Below are 26,590 nucleotides of genomic sequence, written 5' to 3' on the forward strand. Positions count from 1 at the left end.
TAGCATCACTATAAAGGATGACAACAAGGGGAGGGGAGGGGAGAGGGGATAGTAGAGAATAGGACTGACAGCAGAATACATCAGACACTAGAAAAGCAATATGTCAATCAATGGAAGGGTAACTGATGTGATACAGCAAGCTGTATACGGGGTAAAGTTGGGAGTTCATAACCCGCTTGAATCAAACTGTGAAATATGATGTATTAAGAACTGTGTAATGTTTTGAACGACCAACAATAAAAAAAAAAGAATTGTAATGCAAAATAAATAAATAAATAGAAAAAAGAAAATTAAAAAAAAAAAAAGGATGACAACAGGGGCCGGGGCTGTAGCTCAGAGGCAGGGTACTAGCCTAGCATGTAGAAGGACCTGAGTCTTATCCCCAGCACCACTACATAAATAAAGTAAGCAACTACCAAGAAGGAACCCTGTGCAGAACATCCTCAAAAACTGTACTATTACAATTCTGAGGAACAGAAATAGAACTCACCAAGTTTCTGTAAGAGAAATCTACTTTTAGAATGCAACTTTCTACAATAGGAATTGTCCCACTTATAGGAAAATCATAATGTTACTTGTCCAGTAAGTGTTAGGGGGCAAACATTTTTAAGGATTAAGATGTATATGGGTAATGGTTTATAGAGGAAAAAATAATTAAGGGAGGGTGGTTATGGCTTGTGTTGCTCTCAAGTGTGTGGACAAAGTTTTGGCAGAACAAATGATAAATTTTACTGCTAACTCAGGTCTTCCTTTTGCTACTATTTCATTTCCATTTATTGTTCTTGTTAATGGTAAAAGTAGATGAGAAAGGCTGCTGAAGATGTGTCTGTTGCTAGGAATGTGAAAATATTTTCTGCTCATACATGTAAGCAGCACAGAAAATCAAAATGGACAGACAGAAGGTGCATCCCAGAGCCTGTGCAATGTTGCTAATGATGTCATAAGTTGGATACTTTCCAACAAGGCTAAATAAGAACAAAAGTCAGAAGTTGTGAAACCTACACATGGTATAAGCTGCTGTACTCAAGAAACAAATGCAAAGAACAAAGCAGTGATACAAACTATTAAGTAAACCTGATGGAATGGTGTGGTTATGTCCTTTGAGAATATTACATAAAAGACAAAAAAAGTCACCCTATATGGAAAAATAAGAACTAAGGATCTGAAGTGTATACATGAGGGTGTCTGCTGGACTAATGGAAGAGCCCCCTGAAGATCCTTAACAAATTTCTCAATTTGGAAACGGACAATGTGCTTTGTAGATGGTTCTCTGCAAAAGAGCACAGATACAAACCCATCATCTTGGAGGATATAAGTATATTTTCATTTCTAAAAACTGAAGAAACCAAAGTGAAAACCTTGAGGAATGGCAGAAATGCTGTGTTCAGCTGGTTGCATTTTAACTGCAAGGTTTATTAGTGTAAGAAACCGAGATCAAAATGTGGCAGAAATGTGTGACTGCAGCATTTCTCTGGGATATCAAATAAAAGCTTATTTGGATTTTATTCTGAAGAGTGCTTATGTCCCAGATGCTCCAGGAGACAGAATATCTACAGATGTTTGGTCATTGAACATAGGCAATTTGTCCTGCAAAATGGCAGCAGGCTTGGGTGGAATCCAGCCCCCAGGGCTCTTGGCTTTTGAGTGGTTTGGTGCCTGTTGTCTTCTGCAGCATGTGAAAGGCACTGCACATGAATTGGGAACATGCAAAAGGGCTTTGTCTCCAGGCTGTGACAACTCAGACAATCCTTCGATGTTCAACAGATTTGTGAGGATGGTGAAAAGATGATAGCTTAGACAATGAGCCCAAAGTTCCATATGACAAAAGTGTTTTCAGCAAGTTCCTGTCCACAGCTCTTTCTTAAAAGCAAATGCTTTTTGAATAGGTGGGACAAAAAGAGGGGTACAAAAGGTCTGGGTGACAGATCACTGCTTTAATAAACAAAACAACTAACATTCTAAAATACCTTGAATGTCCAAAATTTCTTCTATCTAAACTCTTTCTCTCTCATGAACTGGGAGGAATTAAAATTTTGGATTCCACTAGTAATGGAAAGTATATATTTATCAGGAAATTCAATGAGCACATGTAATACTCTTGTTTAAATTATACATTTTAAATCCCCCAAACTTATTCATTTTATATTCAAATAACCAAATGTATTTTACTCTCTTTAAAATGTGTATTTTTATTAAAGACTTCAAATTTTTTAAGGAATGTGTATCCCTGTGAATTTTGTGACTAGTTGAAATACAGTTAATACATGCTCTTGGAGTTATAGTACCATTTATTATTCCTTCCACAACTAATTTTTAAATTATATTTTGTGTATATATAAAAGATATTTAGCTAAAATAAGAACATATATATGTTTCACATAATACATACCAAATCTTAATATAATGAAAACCACAAACATTTTCAAGTTAACTTGCTTCGATAAGGGTATCAGTTTAAAGTTCTTATTTTTTATCTGACAAATAGATTAGAAAGGTTGTAATTATAGACTACCATTTCTCAAAAATTCTTAAGTGCACACTCATATAAAATAAAACTGGCAACCGGCCTGTTCTGCTCAAAGGGCATTATTTGGCCCATGTTCTTGTCTAGGTAAGTGAGTTGTACCACCAGAAACAATTATCACATGATGCTATTTCAGAGAGTGTTAGTACTTACACAAATTGTTGGTTGTTTCTGTGTGATAAGAGGTTTAAGCAGCTGTTAGATACAGTCAAGAAAGAAATGAGAAACAGTCTGAGATTACAAGGTGGACTATGACAACAATTAAAATTGGCAACTAACCTTCATATATCAGGGCTTTTCTCAATTTTGCCCAGAAGAAAACAGAAGTAAACAGAAGTAAGATAACCTATCTTCCACTGATGCTAACTTCAAATTTTGTCATTTTGAAAAACCACCTTTCAAGTTGTGTGCAAGTATGAATGTATAACAATGAATCTCACTAATATGTATAATGCAGTAAAAACTTTAAGGCCTGGGGAGGTAGCTTAAAGGTAGAGCACTTGCCTAACATGCGTGAGGCACTGGGTTCAGTTCTTATCACCATGTAAAAATAAATAAATAAAATAAATGTCCATCAACAAGTAAAAAAAAAAAACTTAAAAAGGAAAAATCACCTCACAGGTACCCCTGACTTTAAAACAAATAAATGCCTTAATTTGAAATGTATAACAAAATCATATTAATGTTTTCTGGTTTTGGAACTTTACCCAACCTTAGAGAATGGAATTCCATGGCTTTAAAATGGTGTGATAATCACCAATTCTAGAAAACTGGGTTATGCATGTTCCTGCTTAAAGCCTTCCTGTGGACGTTTTTCCTCGTATCCAGATCCCCATCCTTACTCGCCAAGCGCTGAATGGTCTGGTCCCTGCTGTCTCTTACAAGATTTTGCTAGGACTTTTAGGCACTGGATCCGATGGAGCACATTTCCCCTCTAGGGCTTTCCCACCAGCTTGTTTTGCTGCCTGGAATGCTTCTTCCCTGGATTTGCCCCTGGTTAGCTGCAGTTTATTTATTACTCAGGTTAAATATTGCTGGGACTCAGAAAATACTACCTCAAAGAACTGTGAACCGAGAGAGACTGGGAAGTCTCAGGAGCAAGAAGGTCACTCTGACCTTGCCTTCCTTTTCTGAGTGAAAGATGGTCATAAAGGAATTCCCTGGCCTACCTGGCCTGAAAGTAGATCATAAGACCCTCATTCCAGAGGGGGGCTGTCTACGTGGTGGGGTGGTGGTGGTAGGAATGCTACACAGAGAGGCCCAGAAGAATCTGAATAGATAGGCCTTGCTGAGTTCCCTCAAGTTGATGACCATTAGGTCACACCTGCTTTGCTACATGACTGGCCATTCTTCATAGAACCTACGGATAAAAATAAAAGTTCTTCCTGAATTCTTGGGTCTTCATTACTTAAGTCTCTCCTGACATGTAAGACTTAGACAAATAAAGTCGTTGTGCTATTCTCTTATTAATCTATCTTTTGTTATGGAGGGTCTCAGCCATGCACCTTGCAGTGGGCAAGAACATTCCAGCCCAGTCATTCACTCACTGGGTCAGTCCTCTGAACAGCTCTCACTTATTTTCTTGCCCTTCACTGTTGTGACTCCAACTAGCTTTGGCACCCTAACATGGTTGGAACCCGTCTCTCGGGTTCTGGGCCACACCCTGACCTGCAATTTCTTCAATTTTCGATAAATGTCTATCGAGTGGATCAATAAATGACTTGCCCTCTATTAGGCCAATCACCAGTTCCATTTGCAATGAAGCCAGCATGTTTACTCATTAGTAACTGTGAATTCCCAGTTACCACCACCCGAGGTGCCTTGAGCCCATCCTCATTTCCAGAGAGAGAATAAACACTGAATAATCACATTTTCACTATCCTGTTAGAAAGGGAAGATTTAACTGGGACTAACTGATTGTTAACATTGAGTTAACAATCCATGCTCTATGATAAGCAGACATTCTGTGTCCTGATCTGCAAAACAAGAGACCCATGATAGTGTGTTTTACACCCAAGAAGTGGTTTTTTGTTTGTTTTTCCTGCTTCTATTGGTACAAAAATTTCTCCAAAGGTCCAATAAATCTATTGTTAATGCCTTGATTCCTACTACAAGGACTGTGTCTCTTAGTGATAACTTTTACATATTCTCTAACTTCTCATCCACAAAGTCAGCTATTTCCAAGCTGGGCCTTACCTGGCTTTCCAGGTGCCAGATAGAGATGGAATTTCCTCACCGTACCACAGAGACCATGCCTGGAGTCTGGATAAACGTTTTCTGAATTCTGGGGTGAGAGGGTAGCCTTCAAATATAAACCCCAAATGCCAAGCACTTTTCCTTAATTTTCTTTATTCCTCCCATAGTTCAATACCTCCAAGAGATTCACCTAAAATCATTACAAAAGTTATTTCAACCTGATGCCCAGGATGCCAGAGTCTCCACTTCTTTCCTCAGCTTCCCTGAGGATTTAGGGAGAGGTGCACCAAGAAATGAACCCTTGAATCTGGCTAGTCCCAGGTATGCAGATTGTAACTTAGCTGCAGAATGGTGTGCCTGGGCCATCTGATTTCAGCTGGCTGGAATGTTTTACTCTCAAGAGATCTATCACTGTTGAAGATAGGGAGGGAAGGGAAGTCCAATGGAAAAGCAAACAACTTACTGATAATGAAGTAGAGAAGTGATTAGCAGAGACTTCAGAGACCTGAAGAATTAATTCCTGCCTGGAATGTACAACATCACTATTCAAACAACACGATCTATACAATTAAAAAAACAAAACACAGCAACAAAAATCCTTTCTACTGCTGCTCAAGTGGGTTGAATAAAATCAACTTTAAAAAAAGGGATTAAAGTATACCATCAATTATTGGAAAGGGGCTCAACAAGCCATCAGCACTGGGATTAACATTAAATTCAGTAGTAAAAATGATTTGGAGGCAGGAGGGTTGGGGACTGAACCCAGAGCCTCATGCAGGTTACGCAAGCACTCTAATATTAAGCTATATCCCAGCCCCTTTCATTGATTCCTGAAAAGAAGTCTTGTAGCAAATAGGGAAAGTGGACATGAAACTAACTTAAGTCATGCTTAAAAAAAAAAAAAAAATTGTGCTTGAGTCACCCTGGAAACAGTCTGAGGCCATATTACCATCAAACCTTTCAAACCTTTGTCTGACTTTGACCCTCTACTCTCTGCTCCCCTACCTACCTCAGAGAGATGCCTCTTTCCCTCCCATTGTCTTTGGAGGCATTTCCTAATAAGGATGCTATACTTCTGCATCACAGCATTGGGCAGTAACTAAGCTCCCAATGCAATTTCTAACACATTTAATGCACCATTTTAAAGGTGAGCAGGAAGTCCTTTTCTTGCTTCAATAATCAATGTCAACTGGTGTTTACAATTAAACAAAAAAAAAATTAAACATTAGTCCCTAACAAAGGCTCTTAGGATTTAACACCCATAAAATAGCAAGAGAATCAATTATTTTTGGTTGACATGAGGAGCTTAGGCATTAACTGAATACTAATGAGGTGTTTTACTTCCTTCAGAGTTTATTTTCCTCCTCTTCCTGGCCTTCCTGTGTAGTTCCCAGAAATCCCCATTTGGGTAATCCAGTCAGCTTTTCTCTAATTTCCTGGACCATTTACCCCCTTTGTTCTACTAATGTATTTCCTCACCAATTCTGAGTATTCTGAGTATTTGTCAGCCAAGCTAGAGATTTAACTGGTCTTACCCAGGAGTTTTGTTGATTCTGACTGTTTTCCTAAGAACTCACCCTGTTGTCTGAACTAAAATGTTCAGGCCTTGCCCAAAATTCTTCCCTCCACAAGATTAAAAGCATTTAATCACTTTCTTTTCCACACCACACTAGACTCCATGGAGGGGATTCTGCACAGAAATCATCTTCCTTCATAAGTCTTCTCTTTTCTGAACTCTGACAAAACAGTTAACAGAACTCTTTCACCTTTATTTGCTCTGAAGTCCTCAAGAGTCTTTGCTTCTGCATTTTGTGGAGGGGAGCATATGATTTCTGTGCTTGGTCCATGTTTCTCCTGCAGGTAGGGTTTCAAAAAGAACTACATGCGGGTGCTCCCCTCACTTCCTTCAAGTTTAGCAAACAGTTTTGTGAAGCCAAATAAATGACTTGGACCTTTTTCATCAGACCCCACTGGCAGGGTGGCATCCCTCCAGGTCTCCCTGGGGGCTCGGTGGCTTTCTGGCCTTCTAATAAAGATGAAAGAGCAAGGGAAAACTTTAGGTGAGTCTTAGTATCTTGAATTTGTGCAAAGAGGCCTGCAATAAAAAGAAGTTTGTCTTTCTTTTTAGTTGGGTGACAGTGGGAAGAGGTGACTCCTCCTCTTGGTTGGAGGAGGCTTGGTTCCCTGGTTTTCATTGGCAACACATAGTGATCAATGTCATGATAATCAATGTCATGATAAAATGGGACCACACACAATGTCTGTTAAGTCCATAGCATTTAAAGTAAGGAAGGGAGAGCTTTACCAGATTAGGAGAGACTTGAGAAACTCAGAAACCCAGATATTAGTGTGAATCTTGCCTACATTCCAGTATAAATGATCCAGTCCTGAAAAGGCAGGGGCCATCCAAAAAGTCTGCTTACAGACTGAGTATTTGACTGACACCAAGAAATTACTGCTGATTACTGCTGGAGGTGTAAATTTACATTTAATAACATAAAGCAGAAGATGTACCCTAACAGATGTTATAATATATAATCTAATATTTAGAGATGCATCCTGAAGACTTGCTTTATTTGCTTCAGCAAAGAAAAATAATCAGGGAAAAAAGAGACTAAATGAAGCAACTGTGGTTTACTACAGAAGATGGCAGGACCATCCAAACTTTGAGCCAGAAGGGTTGTGCTTCAGAAACTGCCTGTGGCTGCATGGAAGCTAGCTGCAGGGAAGAGAGACGCCTGTAAAGGGGACCTGTGCAGGGAGTGCTGCCTCAGAGGCAGAGGCCTACCTGAAAGGGCAGAAAGGCTACCATTTAGGGAAAGACCTGGCAGTTTCTCTAAACTTTGCAAAGATAAACAGGGAACAATGAGGCCGCCAAGAGGGAGTCTGTGGTAGGGGAGCAACTCATCACAAACAGAACACAGAATGCTGAAGGGAAGGGCTGGTCCTGCAGGGTGCTGGCCAGGGACACTGCATTTCAAATGGACCTCAGTTGCAGTCAGCAGAAGAGCCTGGAGTGCAGGTGAGAGCAGCCTGGGCAGGATGTACCTCTTCTATGCAAAGAGGATTTCGTGGAAGCAGTAATCCAAAGGGTGATTTGGGAAAGCACTAAAATTCTAAACTTGTTAGATCACCCAGTTTCTCCAACCAAAACCCACTCTGTAGGTTGGGTTTGTAGCTCAGTGGTAGAGCACTTGCCTAGCATGTGTGCAGATCTGGGTTACAGCATCATAGGGAAAAACAACAACAAAAATTCACTCATTCACTCTGGCTGCCTACATTACTCTGATGTGCCTGGGATTCAGCTGGATTCCTGCATCTTATCCCAGATTAGGGAAACAGGATGCAAAATAGCACCTGCTGTGTTCACCTCTTCTCTCAATACTCTGGGACAAACCCACAGCTGTTAAGAATGGCCACTGAAATTTAACTTAAGCAGCTTTTAAGTTAGGAGATGAGATGAGTGTTAACACTTTCTGAATGTCTACATATGCTATAGATTTAATATGTATTATTCCATTTAACACTCAAAGAAAATTTATGATGACAATACAAAAGTTCAGAGAAGTTAATAATCCAGCCAAGGTCACACAGATAAGTAAGTGGCAGGGCTTGAAGCCCAACTCTAGCCTGTCTAGGGCCAGATATAGGGGCTCATTATAATATATAATATATATTATATATATCATAGGGGGTATATATATATATATATATATATATATATATATATATATATCTCAGATATAATAGGGGCTCATTGCTCTGCTTCATGACACAGCCATGGAAAAAATGCAGCTGGAAAGTGTGTTGGAAGCAGAAATTTGCCACCTGGTCTGGAGAAGTTTGCGGAAATGATGCCATAATTTCCTATCCTTTTAGCCAATGAAAAACTAATAGCCATTTTAGGAGGAGTAGGAGAGAAAGGGAAAAAAGAGTCATGCAATGCTAACAGCCAGTACTCCAAGAAAAAAGTATTTTTTCCTGAAATGATATAAAGTCAAAACTGGAGCAACACCATGCAAAAAATCGGCTATATCTCATAGGCGAGCTTTACTTAAATTCAAGTTCCATTTGGCAGTAGTGCCAATTTGACTTAGAGGTATGACAATACCAACTTCTTAAACATTACTGTTATCATTTTACTTATTCTTTATTTTGCAGCACTGGAGATGGAACCCAGGGTCTTGTACATGCTAGGCAACCACTCTACCAGCCCTTGAACATTAAAGATTGAAAGAGCCAGACTCGGTGGTACGCTCTTGTAATCCCACTGACTTGGGAGGCTGAGGCAGCAGGATCACAAGTTCAAGGCCAGCCTCAGCAACTTATCGAGGCTCTAAGCAGTTTAGCGAGATCCTATCTCAAAAAATTAAAAAAGCGCTGGGGATGTGGCTCCGTGGTAAAGCCCCCTTGGGTTCAGTCCCAAGTACCAAAAAATAAGTGAATAAATAAATAAATAATTATCTGTTTAAAGATCACAGCATAGTGGGTGTTTTGAATTGAGAAGTAAGCATGTGTTGGAGAGTTTTCGCTTTTTAAAAAAATACAATCAGTTTTAAAGAGCACCAGGAAAGTCCTGCCTGGAGCAGAGGAGTCATCTTTGGCTTGTTTAAAAATCTTGCTGCTGTGTTTCAGGCACCGTCCCCTATTTCTCAGCAGACAGCACTCTATTAGGATGTCCGTATTGCTGCCTGAGGCTTGTCCAGAGCCCTGCGGTTTAGAAGCAGCCTGGATGAAATGGAGCAGGACAGCAGGAGGGCACAGGGCTGCAGCGCCCAGGCAGGGAAGGGGATTGGATTTCTCTCCTGAGGTCCCAAGAGGCCTGGGCTATCCTGCCCAGCAGCCTCAACCCCCAGTCACAGAGCCACGCATCAGTGTTCACAGAGAACACAAAACCAAAGGGAGACAGGTGATCGCCCAGCAGAAGGCTCAAGGCCAGCCACATCAGGACCTTTATGGCAGACAGAGAGAGCCACACACGGGGGAAAGCACTTAAGTGAAAGAGAATCTACCCCTTCCTAGCAAAGGTAGGTACAGCAACCAGCACCATCCGACTTTGAAATTGGAGAAAATCAGCCCAAAGCCCACTCACTCCCACCAACTGTGACGAACAGGGAGAAAGATCTAAAATGAAACAAGGTCTTCTTGTTGTTTATTTAGATTAAATGTGACTCAACAACTAGATGTTTTCATAAAATATTCCATCTTGTCACAATACCTAAAATGTTACAACAGAACACCTGTATCCCATTATCAAATAAGAAAAAACATTAATGGAAAAAAGTTTGATATCTTACGTGACATATTGGACATTTGTTTATATTACACCTATAAAGTAAGTAGCCCTTAGGTTTTCTTCCACTAGAAATTTTTTTTTCATGAATTACACTTTAGGAATAAATAAGGGGAAATATAAATATGTTACAAAAACCCTGAAATCAGTAATTCGTCAGTTAGCTCTTCATTTCTTAAACACATAAAAAATAAAAATATGCAGGGTAGATCATTCTACACCCAGCAGCAGGCCCCCTGCTTTTCCTCGGTGAGGATAAGGATAACTGGGGACAATGGTTTGGAGAAAGTATTCTTATCAGTCCAAATGTGGCTCTCTGTACCTGCCGTAAACTTGAGCAAATGTCTAAAGTCTATACGTTGAAGAAAGCACACATCAAGGAAAACACTCCTTCAAGAAGGACAAACTGAAATCAATACAAACCTTTTTATTCCTTACCTGAAACAATTTTTTACTTTCCTGTATTTCTGTGCATATCTAATTCCCTGATCTCAGTGTTTCTCATTATCAGCTTACCTTATTAAAGTCATGAGAACATGCTTACGGATGCATAAATTCCACAGGTTAATTTTTGGAAGACAAGATTGGCTAATGAGAAAGTGTCGAAGCAGGTTAATGAGAATTTAACATTTCTCAAAATAGGGCCAAAGTTGGGAACTCAGATAAGGTCTATTAAAATGTTAGGTTATTTTCTTGAATGGATAAGACATAAAGGGAACCTCTGAATCCGCAGCCACCATTTCAAAATTCTAATTGTCAATTTGGCAGATGAGAAAGGTTTTCAAAGATCAATACATAACAGTTTTTGTTCTATTTCCTATACATTTCTAAGAAAAACTATTAGAATGTATGCCCTTGGGTTGGACCTGGATGCGGTGAGGGGGCAGAATGTCCTTATTGGGCCCCTGAGGGATGCTGTCAGAACTCAGTGAAGTCATATTCTTGTGGTTGTGCTGCCCAGGACTCTGGGGGCAGAGGCTGGGCTGGGGCAGCAGGGCAGGACCAGCTCCTACCTAGCCTGCGCATCTTTGCAGGGGTAGCACAATGCCTCTCTACTGGTGACTTTATGATAGCTCTATTCTTTTTTAAAAATATTTTCATTAGTTGTAGATGGATCTTTATTTTATTTGCTTCTCTATACGTGGTGCTGAGAATAGAACCCAGTGTCTCACACATGCTAGGCAAGCGCTCTACCACTGAGCCACAACCCCAGCCCCATGTTAGCTCTATTCTTAAGTGATAAGATAAACTGCCCCCCCCCAGCCCCCCAAGGCTGAGTGACTGCACTCTCTCAGCTTCTCTCTGTGGCCACTCCCAAAATGAGCCGGACACCTCGGGCACCAGATCTCCTTTCTTTCATCCAAGCCATTTCCATAGACTTTTGCATTTTTAGCAGGTCAGTTAACAAATATTTATAGAGCTTCCACTATGTGCCAGACTAACAACCAGAGAGGAATTTTAGAGTAAAAAGAAAAATTAGGTGAGGAAGAGAAGGAATGGAAAGGCAAGAAATGGGAAAGGTAAGAAGTGGCAAAAATACTTAGAATCTCAAAGAGGGAGTCTGTAAAATCTTTAACTGAACTGGTCTCTAGTCTCAACCTCCCCCACTTGCCCCTCCCAACCACCCCTCCCAGAATCCAAGCAGGTGTGAAAAAAGCAAATGAAGGTGATAAAAGAACAATTGTGGGGCAGCTCTCAGGAGGCCAAGCAGGACAAATCCCCTCTTAAGAGAGCAGCATGCCACCATTATCTAGTTTGCAGATGGACCACCCAGAAAATCTGGAGCAATTAGGAGGGAAACAAACAAAGGGTGGGTGCTGAGGCGATGCCCATGTCCCCATGCTGTACTGTAGCTAGCAATCCCACAGTGCAGCACTGGGAGGAGAAAAGGAATCATGCTGTAACCATGTGGGTGCATGCACACATACATATACACCCTCATACACAACATGTGCATGCACACACAATGACATCAACTACAAAGTTGTGCAAATTACCAAGGGACCAGAACAGAGTTTTTTTTTTTTCAAAAGAAACCCCATTTAACTCTGTCTTCTGGTATGCACTGGAATATTTAAAAGTGAATTTTGAACAGGATAGGTAGATTTTTAAAATTATGTTCTCAGACAGAGACCGTAGTGGAAGGGAACCAGGGAGAGAGAGGAGGGAGCGGGGGAAGAGGAAATACTAGGGAAGGATATTGACCAAATTATATTGTTATACTGTGTGTATATACCAATATGTAACAGCAAATCTCACCACTGTGTATAATTATAATGAACCAAAAAAACAAAAAACAAAAAACAAAAAAACAAACAAACAAAAAAAACTAAAGCACCAGAAAAAAATAAAGTTATAAATCCACATTCTAGGGGTTAAAAAAAAAAAAAAAGTTTTGAGGGCTGGGAATGTAGCTTGCCCAGCAAGCGTGAGAACTTTGGTGTGATTTGCCAGCACCACTACACACACCAAATAATTACTTTCTTTTTATCAACAAGCAAAGATGGGGCTCATGTTCTCTTTTAGGATTGACAGCCCAGGCAGGATTCCCTTTAATATTACCACTCTCTGGCCAAACTGGATACTCAAAGCTGCCATGCTGCATCCCCGGGAGGGCTCAGGCAGCCTGCTGTGTTGTGTGTACTATTTCATAAGCCTTACGCACCCCACCCAAAGTATTCTCATCATATGACCATCTTGCTCAAGGTCACACAGCTAAGCGACTCAGAATTCAAATGCTGTCTCCAGATCACTGAGAAATCTCCCTCTAAACTGAGTTGGTTTGTTTCTGCACAGTATTGCTTGTGCCTCTGCATGCATGCCTCTCTAGCTGAAATATACTCTGATTGCTACTCTCTACTCATTCCTTCACTTCCTCAAAGCCTTGCTGGCCATCCCATCTCCAACATGAATTCTTTCTTGGTAACACCAGGCAGATGGCCTGTTGCTGACTCTTCTGAATGTCCTCGTTATTGACCCCAGGTCCAGAACTTCAAAAGCCCTGCCATATATCACAGCAAGCTTGTGAAAGCACATTCTCTTACTGCATTATAGGCAATGCTTTCCTGCAAAATGTAGTTTAGGATTTAGAGTTTAGAATTTTGCTTTGAAATTCCCAGTTTACTTAGAAATTACTTATGCCTGAGCCAGGTGCAGTGATGCATGCACCTGTAATATGAGCTATTTGGGAGGCTGAGACATGCAGATCACAAATTCAAGGCCAGCCTGGGCAACTTAGTGATACCCTGTCTCAAAAAAAAAAAAAAAAAAGGGCTGGGGATATGGCTCAGTGATGAAGCAACCTTGGGTTCCAAACCCAGTACCAAAACCAAAACAAAAAATTAAATTACTTATGTTTGTTTAGCAATCCTCTTACGCTTAAGAATTCATGAGGTGCAAGAAGGCCTGCAGACTGCTTCCAAATGTGATAAAACTTATTGTGCTTATTAAGTTTTTAACAGGTATTGAGACAGGTAGACATTTTATAGAGCTTTTAAACATTTTCCAATTTCAATTTGCTGTGGTTCCCCTAGCTCAACTTTGAAACCTACAAATGGAATTTTTTTTTTCAGGTCTCAAAAGAATGCTGCAAGTTCCTGAAAATCTAGTAGGCACCACGTTCCTGCCTCCACTGTCTGACAGATAAAGCACCCTGCCCATGCCTTAGCCTGGTGCTGTACTGCACAGTGGCTACATGCAGACCTGCTTGCTGTAAACTCAGCCCCCTGTAAACTCAGCCTCCACATATTCACAGTTTTAAATTTATCGAAAACAGTAATTTTTGTGTTGGTGTCTAGTAATTTTTATGGTAATTAGCATGACTACCACACAATGAATGCTTAAAGTACTCACTTATTAGAAAACAAGCCTTAAATAAAACCCCAAACCACAACTTCAAGTATATCCTCTGAAATCTTTTTCCTAAAACATCTAGTTATTTGAAATAATATGCCTAAAAACTTCTCAAAATATTTGTTCTCCTTCTTTTAAAAAAACCTGCTTTGTCTTAATTTCTTTAAAAAGATAGTACAATATCCAAATAAGTATGATATAAAACAAAACAAAGCAGGAATCTCTAGATTTATGAATCTTCTAGATCTTCATTTCATTAACAGCTACAGATTTCTTTTTAAGCAATTACAAGGAAAAATGGTACAGAATTTTCTAGACATTTCATATACCCAAGATAGCATTGGCTTTCTAGTACTCAGATGTTCCCAGTTACACGGAAATCTCCTTCGGTAATACAGCTTTTAAACAAATGCCCTTAACAACATTTTAGTCTATGTGATGAAATAAATACTACTCACACAGCATACTGCTAAGTGCTGGAAAGAGCAGGCTGATCCTCCAAAAGGCAAGGACAGCCAGCAGTAGCTTCTGTGTCATAATTCCCAGGAACTTTTTCAACTCAATAGAAAACAGTAATTCATCAAAATAACCCCCAACCCCAGGTACAACTGAAGTACTCTGTAACAGACTTACACAAGTAAGTAAAAATACGCTTTATTCAGCATGCACAACTTCATGACAGATGCTCAACCTTGGGTACAATGGTTGGGTCTGAAATTAAAAGCCTGACTTTAAGATCAGGTAAGACTGCTAAACATGCACTCTTTCACCTTGAAATAGCATGTTCCATTGTCAATTCTTTGCATGTAGTTTTTTTGTTCATGCCGGTTTTAATTTGTATTTAAGGTGTCCCCCAAAAGCTCCTATGCTAATGTGGGCGGTGCAATGATTAGATAATGAGAACTGAAACTTAATGAGCCCATCCTGGTTCAAATGGCCTAAGTGGGTGGTAACTAAAGGCAGGTGGGGTGTGGGAGAAGAAAGTTGGTCCCTGGGAGTGTGTCTTTGGCCCCAGTGCCTCAGTTTCTTTCTCTGCTTCCTGGTTACCATGAACTGAGTGGCTTCCCTCCACGCTTTTGCCATGATGGTCTGCTTCACATCAGACCCAGAGCAATGGTTGACCGTGGCCTGAGAACTGTGACACAATGAGTCAAAATATACATTTTCTCCTCTAAGCTGTTGTTGGGTATCTTAATCACAGCAACAAAAAGCTGACTAATACAATGTCCAAACTCAATAAAACCCCCAGTCGTATAGGTGGGACTGGGCCAGATAGGTCAGAGGGTACAATCTAAATCTCACTGTGATGAAGTTCTTAGACAGTAACCCAAAAGCTTAAATCTGAGCACGCTGCTCTCATCAGAAACTGAGATGAAGAAACACAGGAAGGAAATTAGGGAGGAGGGCCAAAAGCGCTATGTCCTGTACATAATCTGATGGAACTACCCACCTCTTTCCATTACTGTCCCGCAGCATGGCTTTCCCCATCACTCTGGTCTTGGTTTCCAGCTCCTGTACCTCCTCCAGCAACGTCTTTTTGTAGGTATGCTTGGCCCTGTATCAGGAGGAGAAGACACGAAGAATACGGCCTGTCAACTTGACACATCTGGGAAGACTGGTCACCTCCTGCCCACCACTCCTAGATGCCCTCTGGACGAGGCAGAAGCTCCGGAAGATGTTCGAAGTCTTCTTCCTGTGGCTCCTTGATCCTTACCCAACAGCCATCAGAGAGCCCAGGGGTTAGCAGTGCCTCCTCCTTCTTTAGTGTGAGAAGGGCCACTGTCATAGCAGTAATGGGGTTTACGATACCAGAGTACTCTGTTTTATTTCCTTGTTAAATAAACCTTGCATCTGTGCCCTGAAATTTTTAAACAATTGAGCCTAAACAAAGCTAAAATTGAGCTACTGGTTGGAAATGATATAGATGGGGGAAAAAAAAGATATCTCACAAGGTGTAGACTAGATGAGGGAAAAGGAACACGGTAAAATGAAAGGCCTCATATATTAGCAATACTTTCCAGGTTCCTTTATTATGGAAAGCGCTGCATTAGCTTCTTTTCAATATAAATAAAGGTGAGAACTCCAAGAGATAAAAAGAACAACTGAGCACTTCTGTACAGAAGTGAAAACCGTGATCTGGGAACATTCTGACGATGTGGGCTATTTCCGCAGAATCACATTCTCCTGCTGCCTGACTTCTGCCTTCAAGGACAGAAAGCCTGTTGAGATAAGGCCGAGTCATCTAACACTCCACGTTAATCTATAATGGTGTATTAGCACCAAGATACTGTATATGCTTCTGTCATCCTTTCCCACAAAGTAAACAAGAGAAAAACCACACAGGTTTTAACACGTAATACCTTAATTACTTCAAACAGTGTCCCAAGACTCGGGATTGATAAAATACCACAGTTCAAAGCAGACTCTGTGGAATTTTAATTTAAGCAATAAATGAGAAAACAGCCAACATCTTGCAGGAAAGGAGACAGTTGCAAAGGATGTTAAAATGTGTACTGTTCAATATTACTGAATAGCTGGGTCCCAAACTTTACCTTTTATCTCCTGGGCTTATGGGATTATACTGATAATAAGCCAACTGAGTAGCTTATTATCAGAGTCCCCACCCCATTCAGAGTCATCCCACATATATAGGTTCCAGAGCTCATGTCTGGCTAGTCCTGAAGAATGAATATGTGTTCTCACTTTTTTCAGGACCATCTTCACTCCATCATCCTATCTTCCTCCTGCACAGGACTGTCAACCTCTAGATCGGCCCCCACTGTTAACTTCAGGACCATCTGTATCAAAGTGTCTCTCAGTAATTTGATAATATACCCACTAGGCTGGCTCCTGGGAGCTGGCCTGGAAATGCTACTGCTATTTGGGAACACAGTATTGCAATGCTGGGAATGATCAGGCTATTCTTTGTGCATGTAAACACTTGAATAAAAAGGATGCTAGCAATTTGAAACCATTTTCTGGAGCACCTTTTCCTAATAAGGTTGAATTAGAAAAATGAGTCTAAAATCTTCGTTGTCAAAGTCTACATGAGTAGACAAAAATTTCAATTATGGGTTATTAAGGCAGACTTCTAAGTATTAGCCACTGGTATGTAATTTAGTTTTCATTGTAAGCCAGGTTATGGATTGCAGCTTTGACAGAGAATAAGCCCAATTATCTGTCAAGGGCTTATCCCCAGTGACCCAAGGCTTGCTGTTTGTCACCCCACTCAAGACGCCAGAGACCACAGAAGGGTCAGAGTGAGGGTGACTGGTTACTGACAGGGAGTCCCTTTGAGCTTTCAGATACAGCAAAGGGTATCTCTTAAAAGAAATAGCTTGGTTTAGGATCTTGAACTTTTCATCTTTGTGAAATGTTTTTCTGTTCTCTTTTTGTGTGTAAAGACAGCAAGTCTGAAGGAAATGTTAAATTCTAACTGCAGATGAAAATGGAAATATAATGTACTTCAAGAGAAACTGGTTTAGTTAGAATGTTAAAAAAATCAAGGCCCATTTATATATATATATATATATATAAATTGCTTATTACCTTTTATTGCCATTTAACTGCCTATCTGGGATTATAAGAAGGAAATGAAGTCATTCTGGAATTGGGGAATGTATTGTGTGATGCCTGGTAAAAGGCAGGAGATATAGTTCAAGAAAAGGAAACTGGTTCCTCTCTGCTCAGTGGTCTTGATCTTGTATTATTTTTATAAAGTAAAACTGACAAATTTCTCCTAGATGAGAATCTGTATGTGGCAGCTCACCTAAGCTGTCATAGGTAAACATTTGGAAGAGTGTAAGCTAAAGGGTGTTAAAATAGTTTTGGGCAATTTACACTTCATGCTTCTAATAGGACTGCTCATTGATCACATATATCACATGTGATCAACCAATTATTTAATAAAAGATAGGCTAGTTTGGTCCTTCATAAAAATTCTAGTGAACAGAATAATAGGGCCAGCATTTTATGACAATCCAAATCTGACCAAAGATAGTCTAATAATGGATCTTCAGCCAGAAAGTTGACAGACTTCATGGAAAAAAAAATGACTGAATCACCTCATTCCATTTCTCTCTTCTTAACAGTCCAGGTCCTGAATTGGAAGTGAGAGACTGGGCAAAGAGAGGGGGAAAATGTGGAAAGATGGAGCAACTCGCTCACTTTCTTAGGTGCTCACAGAAGTCTATTTGAATAAGGCAGCAGCCATTTGCTTGGATTTTAAAGCCCTTTCAAAATAGAACATAACCAGCCAGGTGAAATGGTGCGCACTTGTAACCCCAGGAACTCTGGAGGCTCAGGCAGTAAGATTGCTGGAGCCCAGGAGTTTGGGGCCAGCCTGGGCCACAAAGAGAGACCTCATCTCAAAAGAAAGAAAGGAAGGAAGGAAGGAAGGAAAGAAGAAAGGAAGGAAGGAGAGAGAAAAGAACAAGAGTGGACAAGCATTACCACAAAATTCAAGACCAAAGAAATAATTCTTTGAATATTCCAAGGCAATAGTGGAACACCCAGCAGTATTATCCGAAGATCCCTACCATTGCCATGCCCAGCCATTACCCAAGTTCTGCAGAGCTGGGAGTTGAAGCACATGGGTGGGTTTGAACCCAGCTGCTCCTTAATTCATATCCACTAATTTAAAACTCTTTGGAGGTTCAAGGTGCATCATAGCAATGAATATCTGACAAATGAAACCATTTGATGGATGCTTGTGGACAACCAGGATTAACCTTTTCATTGCGTGTATAGGAAGGGGTAGGGGAGAACAAATCCTATAAAACAGAACATGTTTTCTAAAGGTGCAGTTCATAGGTAAGCACGATGGCCTCCCCAGAGGTGAGCATTCATAATATGATTTCTCCCCTTGGGATGGATGAGCCTCCAAATTTATTTGCTTGCACGAATATTTCAGAGTTGGGGTATGAGATACAATACAGGCCTCATGATCAGAGAGACAATGCCCAAAGATATTCTCAAAATTCTTGTTTTTGGAGAGGGGATAACTGTAGTTTAGACATTAAACAGACATATAAATTGGGCATATTTTTTGGACAAGTGCCCCAGAAGACTATTTTCCCAAATAAAATAAGATAAAAACACATTTCAGGAAGTATGCCAGAATCTGAGCTGTCACTCCTGGGAAAAGCTGTATTTGGGCCAATGCTAGGACTGGACATAAGCCTGTAAGGCCAACCTTCCATGCTTACTCTCAGCTTCCACTGAAACCTCCTTGGCGGGGCCTTGGTCCCTGCTTCAAACCCAGCTGGCAAACTCCTTGGAAAGGAAATGACACTTTACTCTTTCCATATGGTGGAGCTGGAAGCAGTGTCATTTGGCTTATCATTGTTAAAATGTAAATAGTGCTAATTTTATAGTGCTGGGTACTACAAACACAACCCAAAACAAGTCCTGTTGGGGGGATTTGGAATGCACTGGAAAGGATCCAGAGAACAGATAGGGAGGCATGTAGACGTTTTAATCTACAAACACTCTCTTTGAGTGGAAGAAAGATTCTTTTGCTAAAGTCTCATTTGGCAAAAGTAGCAATTAAAAAAAAAAAGTTCTCACAACATTAATTTAGGATAGCTGGATTGGGGACATAGCTCAATAGTAGAGTACTTCACCCAGCATGCACAAGGCCCTTCGGGTGAATCTCCAGTACCACAAAAAACACATTCTCAACTTTATGATAGCAGAAATAAGACAGTCTGAGACTAATGTATAAGCATGTTATTAATTCTCAATCACTTCACATTGAAAAAAACTATCTGATGTAGCTAAGGCCATGCTGCCATGCTGTATTTATCTAAAATGGACGCTCTTACAACATTGAATTGGACAAATTCAGCTAGGGAATAAACATACTGTGTGCCACCACTGGGCATACTCCTCAAAAAACAAAAATTTAATTTTGATTAATTTAAATTTATGTAGCCACATATGGCTAATGACTACCATATGAGATAGCAGAGATATAGGCAGAGTTTATGCCAAGGTTAAATTTCCAACTACAACTGTATACTATAGGTATTAGCAAGAAGTACTCTGTGGATTGAGAAGAACAGTAGGATGCGAAATTGGAGTTTTCTTTACCTGCGTATCTCCATTCTCATCATAAATTGTCCTTATCTTTAGCATCAGAAGCAGGGTGTATTAGAAAACACTGTACTAATTGAAGATCAAAAAGACCATGATTGTATGGTCTTAAGCAGCATAAGATTTTCCTTCAATAAAGTTACATATTTACTGTTAAAAAACCCAAATAGTAGAACTAATATTTTCTTATTTTTTTTAAGATTAAGAAAGTATCTTTTCTGCTCATAATCCACATTTCATTTTCAAAAATTCTGATTCTGATATTTACAGAACACAGTTTTAACATCTAACATGAAAATAGGGGTAAGTCAAAACATTTAGGAAGTTAGAATTATTTAATTTTTACTAACAGTTGGAAAACTTAATAAGCAAAAGAAAATAAAAACAAACTAGGTGCTATAAAATTCCTTTACCCTTCTCTTGTTGCATTAGGTATCCTGGGTTGTCAAGATAATGCCAAAAAAGAAGACTTTTTCAAAAGACATCCTTAACTGTCAGGCAAGAATAATTCTCGTTGAGTGTGGGAGGAACAGGAGTATAAAAATGCAATCTGATGTCTTTTTCTGGACCATTTGGATTAAAGTCTCGATTCTCTACCTCAGGGCTTCAAAATAATTATGCTTTGCCCAAAGGAAAGCCAAGGTAGGAGTTTCAATTTTCAGGGATGCTGGCAACTATTTGTAGGAGGCACTGGGCTTACTCACACCAAAATCAGTATCATCTTATTTGGAGTAAGATCTCTTTCGTTCCTGGATGAAATTAAAATTTATGTTATCTTGGGACTGAGTTGCTTCTTCTACACTGTACACAAGATACACAAGACATACAGTGAGAATTTTTTTTTTTAAATTGGAAACTGCTTGCTCCCAGCTTCCACTGGAACCTCCTTGTGTGTTGGGGGGTGCTTAACAATGTCATGAGAACTTTTTTTTTTTTTTTTAAATTGGAAACAATGTATTTTAAAGTATAGAAACAAAAATTGAGCCGGAATTATTTCCTATTCAACCTACATTATAATTTTACTTTTGTGATTTGATTTTCTCATAGATCTGTAAACTAAGTCCCTAGAAGAATTTTTTTTGGAAGGATTCTTACTGTAAATTGTTTGGAAAAATGAAGACAACTTCTTCTTTCTCATTTGCCATGACTTACATTTACACAATTTTCCTTTAAGCATGGGGATTTAAAGGCAGACCATGTTTGTGATCACTTAGCATCGAGTTTAAGATATAAACAGAACGAAGTTTGAGTGTGGGAGGAACAGGATAAGGCTTATAGAGGAAGTGAGAACAGAGACGCCAAGAATGAGTGACCTTGGGGACCCTTGCAGGCACTGGGCTTGGAAAACCCCAGAGCAGCTCTGTCTTTCTTTAACTTGATGAAATGAATTTGCATTTAGAAACTCTTCCTTAGGATCAAGTACAAGGAAAGATCTCTATTGACCTGCACACAGACTCTCTGGGGATTCCTTTGAGTCTAAATTTTCATTTTTAAGATGAAGCACAAGTTAAAAACAAAAACAAAAATACCACCACCACCCTTTTCTCTGAGTGGTGGCAGGAAATCTATTATTCAGAATTCCCATTGCCCTTAATATCCTGTGACAGGGCTCAGGTGAGAGATGCTGTTAAGGACAGGTGAGCTAGACTTAGGTCTACAACTTCATTTTCTACTTACGCTCTCCATGCCACATCTTCGAGCAAACATGCAGTAGGAACCAGAATTAATCCCAACCAGAAGTATGCAGAACTCAGGACCATGGTTGCCTACAAGAAACAGATCACACATATGTTAACAGGTTTTCTTTCAAAAACAGTGAGATGTAATTCAGTCAACATAAAAACCTCCGGCAACACAAAAACACCAATAGAAAGTATTAAATCCTGTGAAAGGTAAGACAAAAACCTGGGAAGGCTGTTACAGGGTCAGAAGAGGATGTCTTCCCTCTGGATCTCCGTGGGTTTTCACCTCTCTTCTTTTAGTTGGACCTGTGTTGTTCTCTGTACTTGATAAGGAGCTTCAAGTCCCCTTCTGAGCAGAATGCTGTCTAGATCCTTCTTTGAGGGAAATCTTGGAGCCAACAGGCTCCTTTAGAATAAACTCTGCTTCACTAGTCTCCTCTCACTCATTTGCCTATCAGCTCATTCATTCACAGACCAGTGCCCAAGTCACAGACACTCGGGGGTGCAAGGCCTCATGAATTCTTCCCACATAGAAGAGGAGAATTCATAGGCTCCGATTCATTGGTTGGCATCCAGGCAGTTAACAGCAGAGAGTTTGGTAAGTACCACAGAGATATCCTATGTGGTTTCTGGGTAGACTTCTTAAAGATGACAGAATGTGGTCGGTGCTGGAAAGATAAACAGGATTCAACAGATGGGGAAGAGTAGCTTTCTATGGGACCTCCTCGTTCCTGGCAGGCCGAGTCCGGGATGGTCTGGGAGGTAATGGGGAAAGAGGGTTTTGTGGGACAGGGCTGCAGGGCTGAAGTTCAGTGTTAGGTGAGAAACTCTGGACAGAAGCAGAGGGAGAGAGGAGCTTGCTTGCAAATGGGTGGGGGGCGGGGGGTTGGAGAGTACAGATTCTTAAATTTTGGTTTTGGGTGAGCCAAGAATGGAAGCACAGAGCGGCAGGCAATTGGAAGGCTGGTTCGGCAGGGCGGGAGGAAGGACCCAGAGTTACTATGAGTTCATGCTCCCTAAGTTTTCTTTTCTGGAGACCTCCATCATTTCATCCAATGAGTTTTGTTAGAAACTGTTGCATAGTGGGGCAAAGCTTATAGAGGAAGTGAGAATGGAGAGGCCAAGAATGAGTGACCTTGGGGACCCTTGCAGGCACTGGGCTTGGAAGACCCCAGAGCAGCTTGGTCTAGGCTGTACAATGAAGGCTGGATTCACTCTGGCCCCAGCCTGGCATCAGAGAATGAACTCACTCATTGATTTCCATTTTCTGCTCCAACCAGACAGCTGCACAAGCTATAGATCCTGTAGCTCCATGTGCCCTGTGGGCCTCCCCACCCCTGTGCCTTAAAAGCAACCCCACCTTTGACCCTGAATACCCATGCTTGCCTTTCTGGCCAATCCACAGCTCTTTGCCTCTGAGCTCCATATGTTACTGGGCTTGGTATTTCTTGGCATTTAAGACAATTCAGCTCAGAAGCAGTGATGTTTGGGGTAAAAGAGCCCAATTCCAACTCTGGCATGGGAAGACTTGCTTTCCTTTTCTAAAAATGAGAATACCAGTTTTTGAAAGAAAGATTTAAATCCTTAAAAATATGTGAGAACATTTTTGCCGTATGAATTAGAACTCTCATCTCATCCTAAGAAAGGAATAAAATGTATGAATAAGCAACAAGACAAGAATATTTCTAAGAGTGTTATACTAGCAAAGAAATAAGAAATAGATATCTAAGGAGAGGATTTATTAAATATATTATGGTACCTACATACAACGCCCTTTGGTGAAGCCACTAAAGAGACATATAATTGTATGTTTGACATAGAGATGTCACATTATATTTCTTTTCTCTTTTTCTGAAGTTCCCTTATCCAAGAACAGATCCACCTAGGAGGAGCATAATTGCTTTCAATCATCTTACTGAAATGTCATTAACAGAAGATGATGAAACTCATAGCATGCAGGAAGTGATGGAAAATCAGATACTACACCCACAGCCAAGTGGAATTTGCCCCTTTGGCCTCATTCTGTCCCCCTCTTTCTTAAAAACTGCCCACCTCCCCCACTTCCTCTCCCCTATGAAGAGGGTGTATGAGCTTCTAGACCTCATAATTGATTTGGTACTTGCCCTCCTGTGATGTCCTGTGCCCATAAATAAACATGTGTGTTTTTTTTCCTCCTGTGAATCTTTCCCTTGTCAATTATTGTCAGTATATTTAAAGACTCTAGTCTGATGAAGATGGGGGGAGAAATCCGCTCTGTCCCCACCCATTATACCCACATCAGTGCATCTTTGAGTTAAGTGTTGGGCATGACACATATGTCAAAATACATTGGTGTCTGCCATCATTTTTATAGTCCTGTTCTGGCATGTTCTTGCCTTTTAAAACAAATAATTCTGGGACTTCAAAGACAGTGGGGTGGCCCACCCTTGGTGGATTTGAGAGTAGCTACATGCTTACATATTCTGTAGAAACAGAATGGAAAAGCTAACAAGTGCCTGGGTGACATCATTAGTGATTTGTATTCTCGTATCACTTTGTATCACTACTTCCTGTTTCTTTTATAGAAAACAAGTTTTACTTGTTTATTCACCTCCCCTACAACCAAGAAAACTGCAAGGAAGGAATAGGATAGTCTCCCACTGGAAGACCGCATCTCTGGAGCCTGGTAGGACTGGGGCATCTGTTGTGAGCACAGAAGGTGGATCTGTGCAAGTTGTACTTGTGAGGATATGTGCAGGGTCATCTGCTAGGTATATTTCTCAAAGAATACAGTCATTTCACAATAATGAAGTCTTATTTAAAATAGATTCTGAAACCCAGGGAACTTCAGTTGCTAAGGAAAAAAAGGAAAATGAACTTAAAAAAAAAATCCCCTATTGGAAACATGAAGACCCCATCCCAAACTAACAAAAGTTAAATGGAGATTTGAAAGTATTGCTGTTCTCTCTGGGGATGAGTCGAGATGATGGAGATAGAATCCAGGGTCTTTTGCTTGCTGGGCAAGTGCCCTACCACTGAACGACATCTTAGCCCTTTTTATTTTTTATTTTGAGGCAAGGTCTCACGAAGGCCTCAAACTTGCCATCCTCTTGCCTCAGCTTCCTGAATAGCTTGGATTACAGGCCTTGCATCATCAGGCCTGGTTCCTGTTGTTGGTTTTTAAAACAAGGAGCTGTGAATATATTGTGTACATAACTCATCTTAAAGGTGTGTCTCAGGCAGGCTTCTGACCTGATTTTCGCAAATTGAGATTTGGAGTCCTAAAACCCTCCTCAGGCCACAGCTTTAAAATGTTTATTGAGCTGGGCTAGGTGACAAATGGCGCCTCTACCCCCTCCCCTCAATGCTATTAAGTGAGGTTTTAAAAAACATCCTTATGATGTGCTAACAGTCCCAATGGGAAGAATGCACCTTCAGTTAAGATGACTCAACCAGCAGCTGTTAACCAGTTAGGCGCCAAACGTGTGGGACCCACAAAGTAAGTTATAAGGAAGTGAGGCTCAGGTGGGTGGGATTACTTTATACATTAGGATCCAGGCTGGTGAGAGCCAGATGCAAGACTGGAGCCTTGTCTGATGTCAAAGCCAATACATTGGGCAGCTCTGCCTTGGATTAGACAGGGGCATAAACCAGGGACCACCACAAACCTGGGCCTCAGGGATTCATAGACATACCCATCCACAGTACTGCTGGACCAGCCATGACCTGAAGGTGGTGCAGCTTAGAAGAGACTTTATAAAAGAGGCCAGAAGGACTGGAGCTAGGTCAGGTGGTGAATTTGAAAAGATATGATAAAGACAGAAAAGGCAACAGTTTGCCTACAAGAAGAAGGAGACTGAGATTCACTGAATTATCATGATGTGGCAAGACTTCTGGTAAGCACTGCACTCAATGCTCCAGAGGCCCCATTTTACAGAAATAAAAACAAACAAAAACAAAACACTGTCTACAGTTTCCCTCAAGCACTGCCACCAGAGAGTAGAGTCATCCAGTGCCAAACTGAGGCCTCTCTGTCCTTGGACCCTACACACACCCCTAAATGGGAGGAGGGATGAACTTCCCTCTCCACTCCCTGCACCTGTATCTCCAGAAAAGAGAGAAGAGAATGCGTCTGAATTTCAAGAGAGCACAGTACTCCTGGTAGCCATTGAACTTCCATTTAATACCTCCTGCACTAAATTTTAGGTAAAAGGAAATTGGGAAAACTTATGATGTCACTAAAGCACAAAAGGGGGAAAAATTTCCAACTCATCCTTATTCAGCAACAAAATCACAATGATAAATTAAGACTGAACCCTAAGAATAATTGGATTTGTAAGAATACTCCTTCCCTCTCTGTCACCTTTCCCATTCTTTTCCATTCAAAGGCCAAAAATGCTTCAGTTTTGCTTTTGAGGTTTGGCATTCTAAAAACCTCGATTTCTATGAATGTGCCTGTCAAAAGCTGAGTGAATCCTCTTCTCCTTTTACTATGAGCTGTTTTGGGAAGGGTAGCAATGTACTCAATGAGTCTATTTGCTCGGGATGTCTGTGCAACAGTCCACAGGAGTGGGACTTGTGGGTCCCTTGAAAGGCGTGGCTTGGAAGTGCGTGTGCCTTGCACACTGTTCTCTGCTGAGAATGCAAATTCTCAGCACATGTGGAAGGAAGGACAGCTGAGTGTTAACTTTTGGATGCAGCAAGAAAGAGAATACCATGATCAGAAAGAGTACTCAGTTACTGGCCATGCTAACGTGGAGGGAGGAGGGAGGAAGCAATCCCAGGCTGAAATCTAGTTCTTCATTTCCTGTAATCATTTACACACCCACTATCCCCCTTACTCACTGCCTATTGCCTGGTGCCAATTTTAAGCTTAGATTTACTGCAAAGGGGGGAAAGACCTCTCAGTTCAATGTTTGGCAACATTCTCTGAAGAGGATTCCGAAGCCCTGCATGAATGTAGATGAA

At 40.6% G+C, this 26,590-nt stretch overlaps 1 protein-coding gene across 4 annotated transcripts in view; it reads right to left on the bottom strand.

Annotated features, from left to right (window-relative positions):
• The window catches only part of Atp8a2 (ATPase phospholipid transporting 8A2), a 639,008-nt gene that overhangs the window by 30,584 nt on the left and 581,834 nt on the right, over nt 1-26,590 (bottom strand). For all 4 annotated transcript variants that reach the window (XM_078015676.1, XM_078015677.1, XM_005337571.5 and 1 more), the window contains 2 exons: nt 21,639-21,727; nt 15,316-15,420 (listed from right to left, as the gene is read on the bottom strand). In XM_078015676.1, the coding sequence (XP_077871802.1) occupies nt 15,316-15,420; nt 21,639-21,727 (194 nt within the window). The remainder of the gene's footprint in view (nt 1-15,315; nt 15,421-21,638; nt 21,728-26,590) is intronic.

Source organism: Ictidomys tridecemlineatus, chromosome 6 (assembly GCF_052094955.1).
Source record: "Ictidomys tridecemlineatus isolate mIctTri1 chromosome 6, mIctTri1.hap1, whole genome shotgun sequence".
In the NCBI taxonomy this organism is placed as follows: domain Eukaryota; kingdom Metazoa; phylum Chordata; class Mammalia; order Rodentia; family Sciuridae; genus Ictidomys; species Ictidomys tridecemlineatus.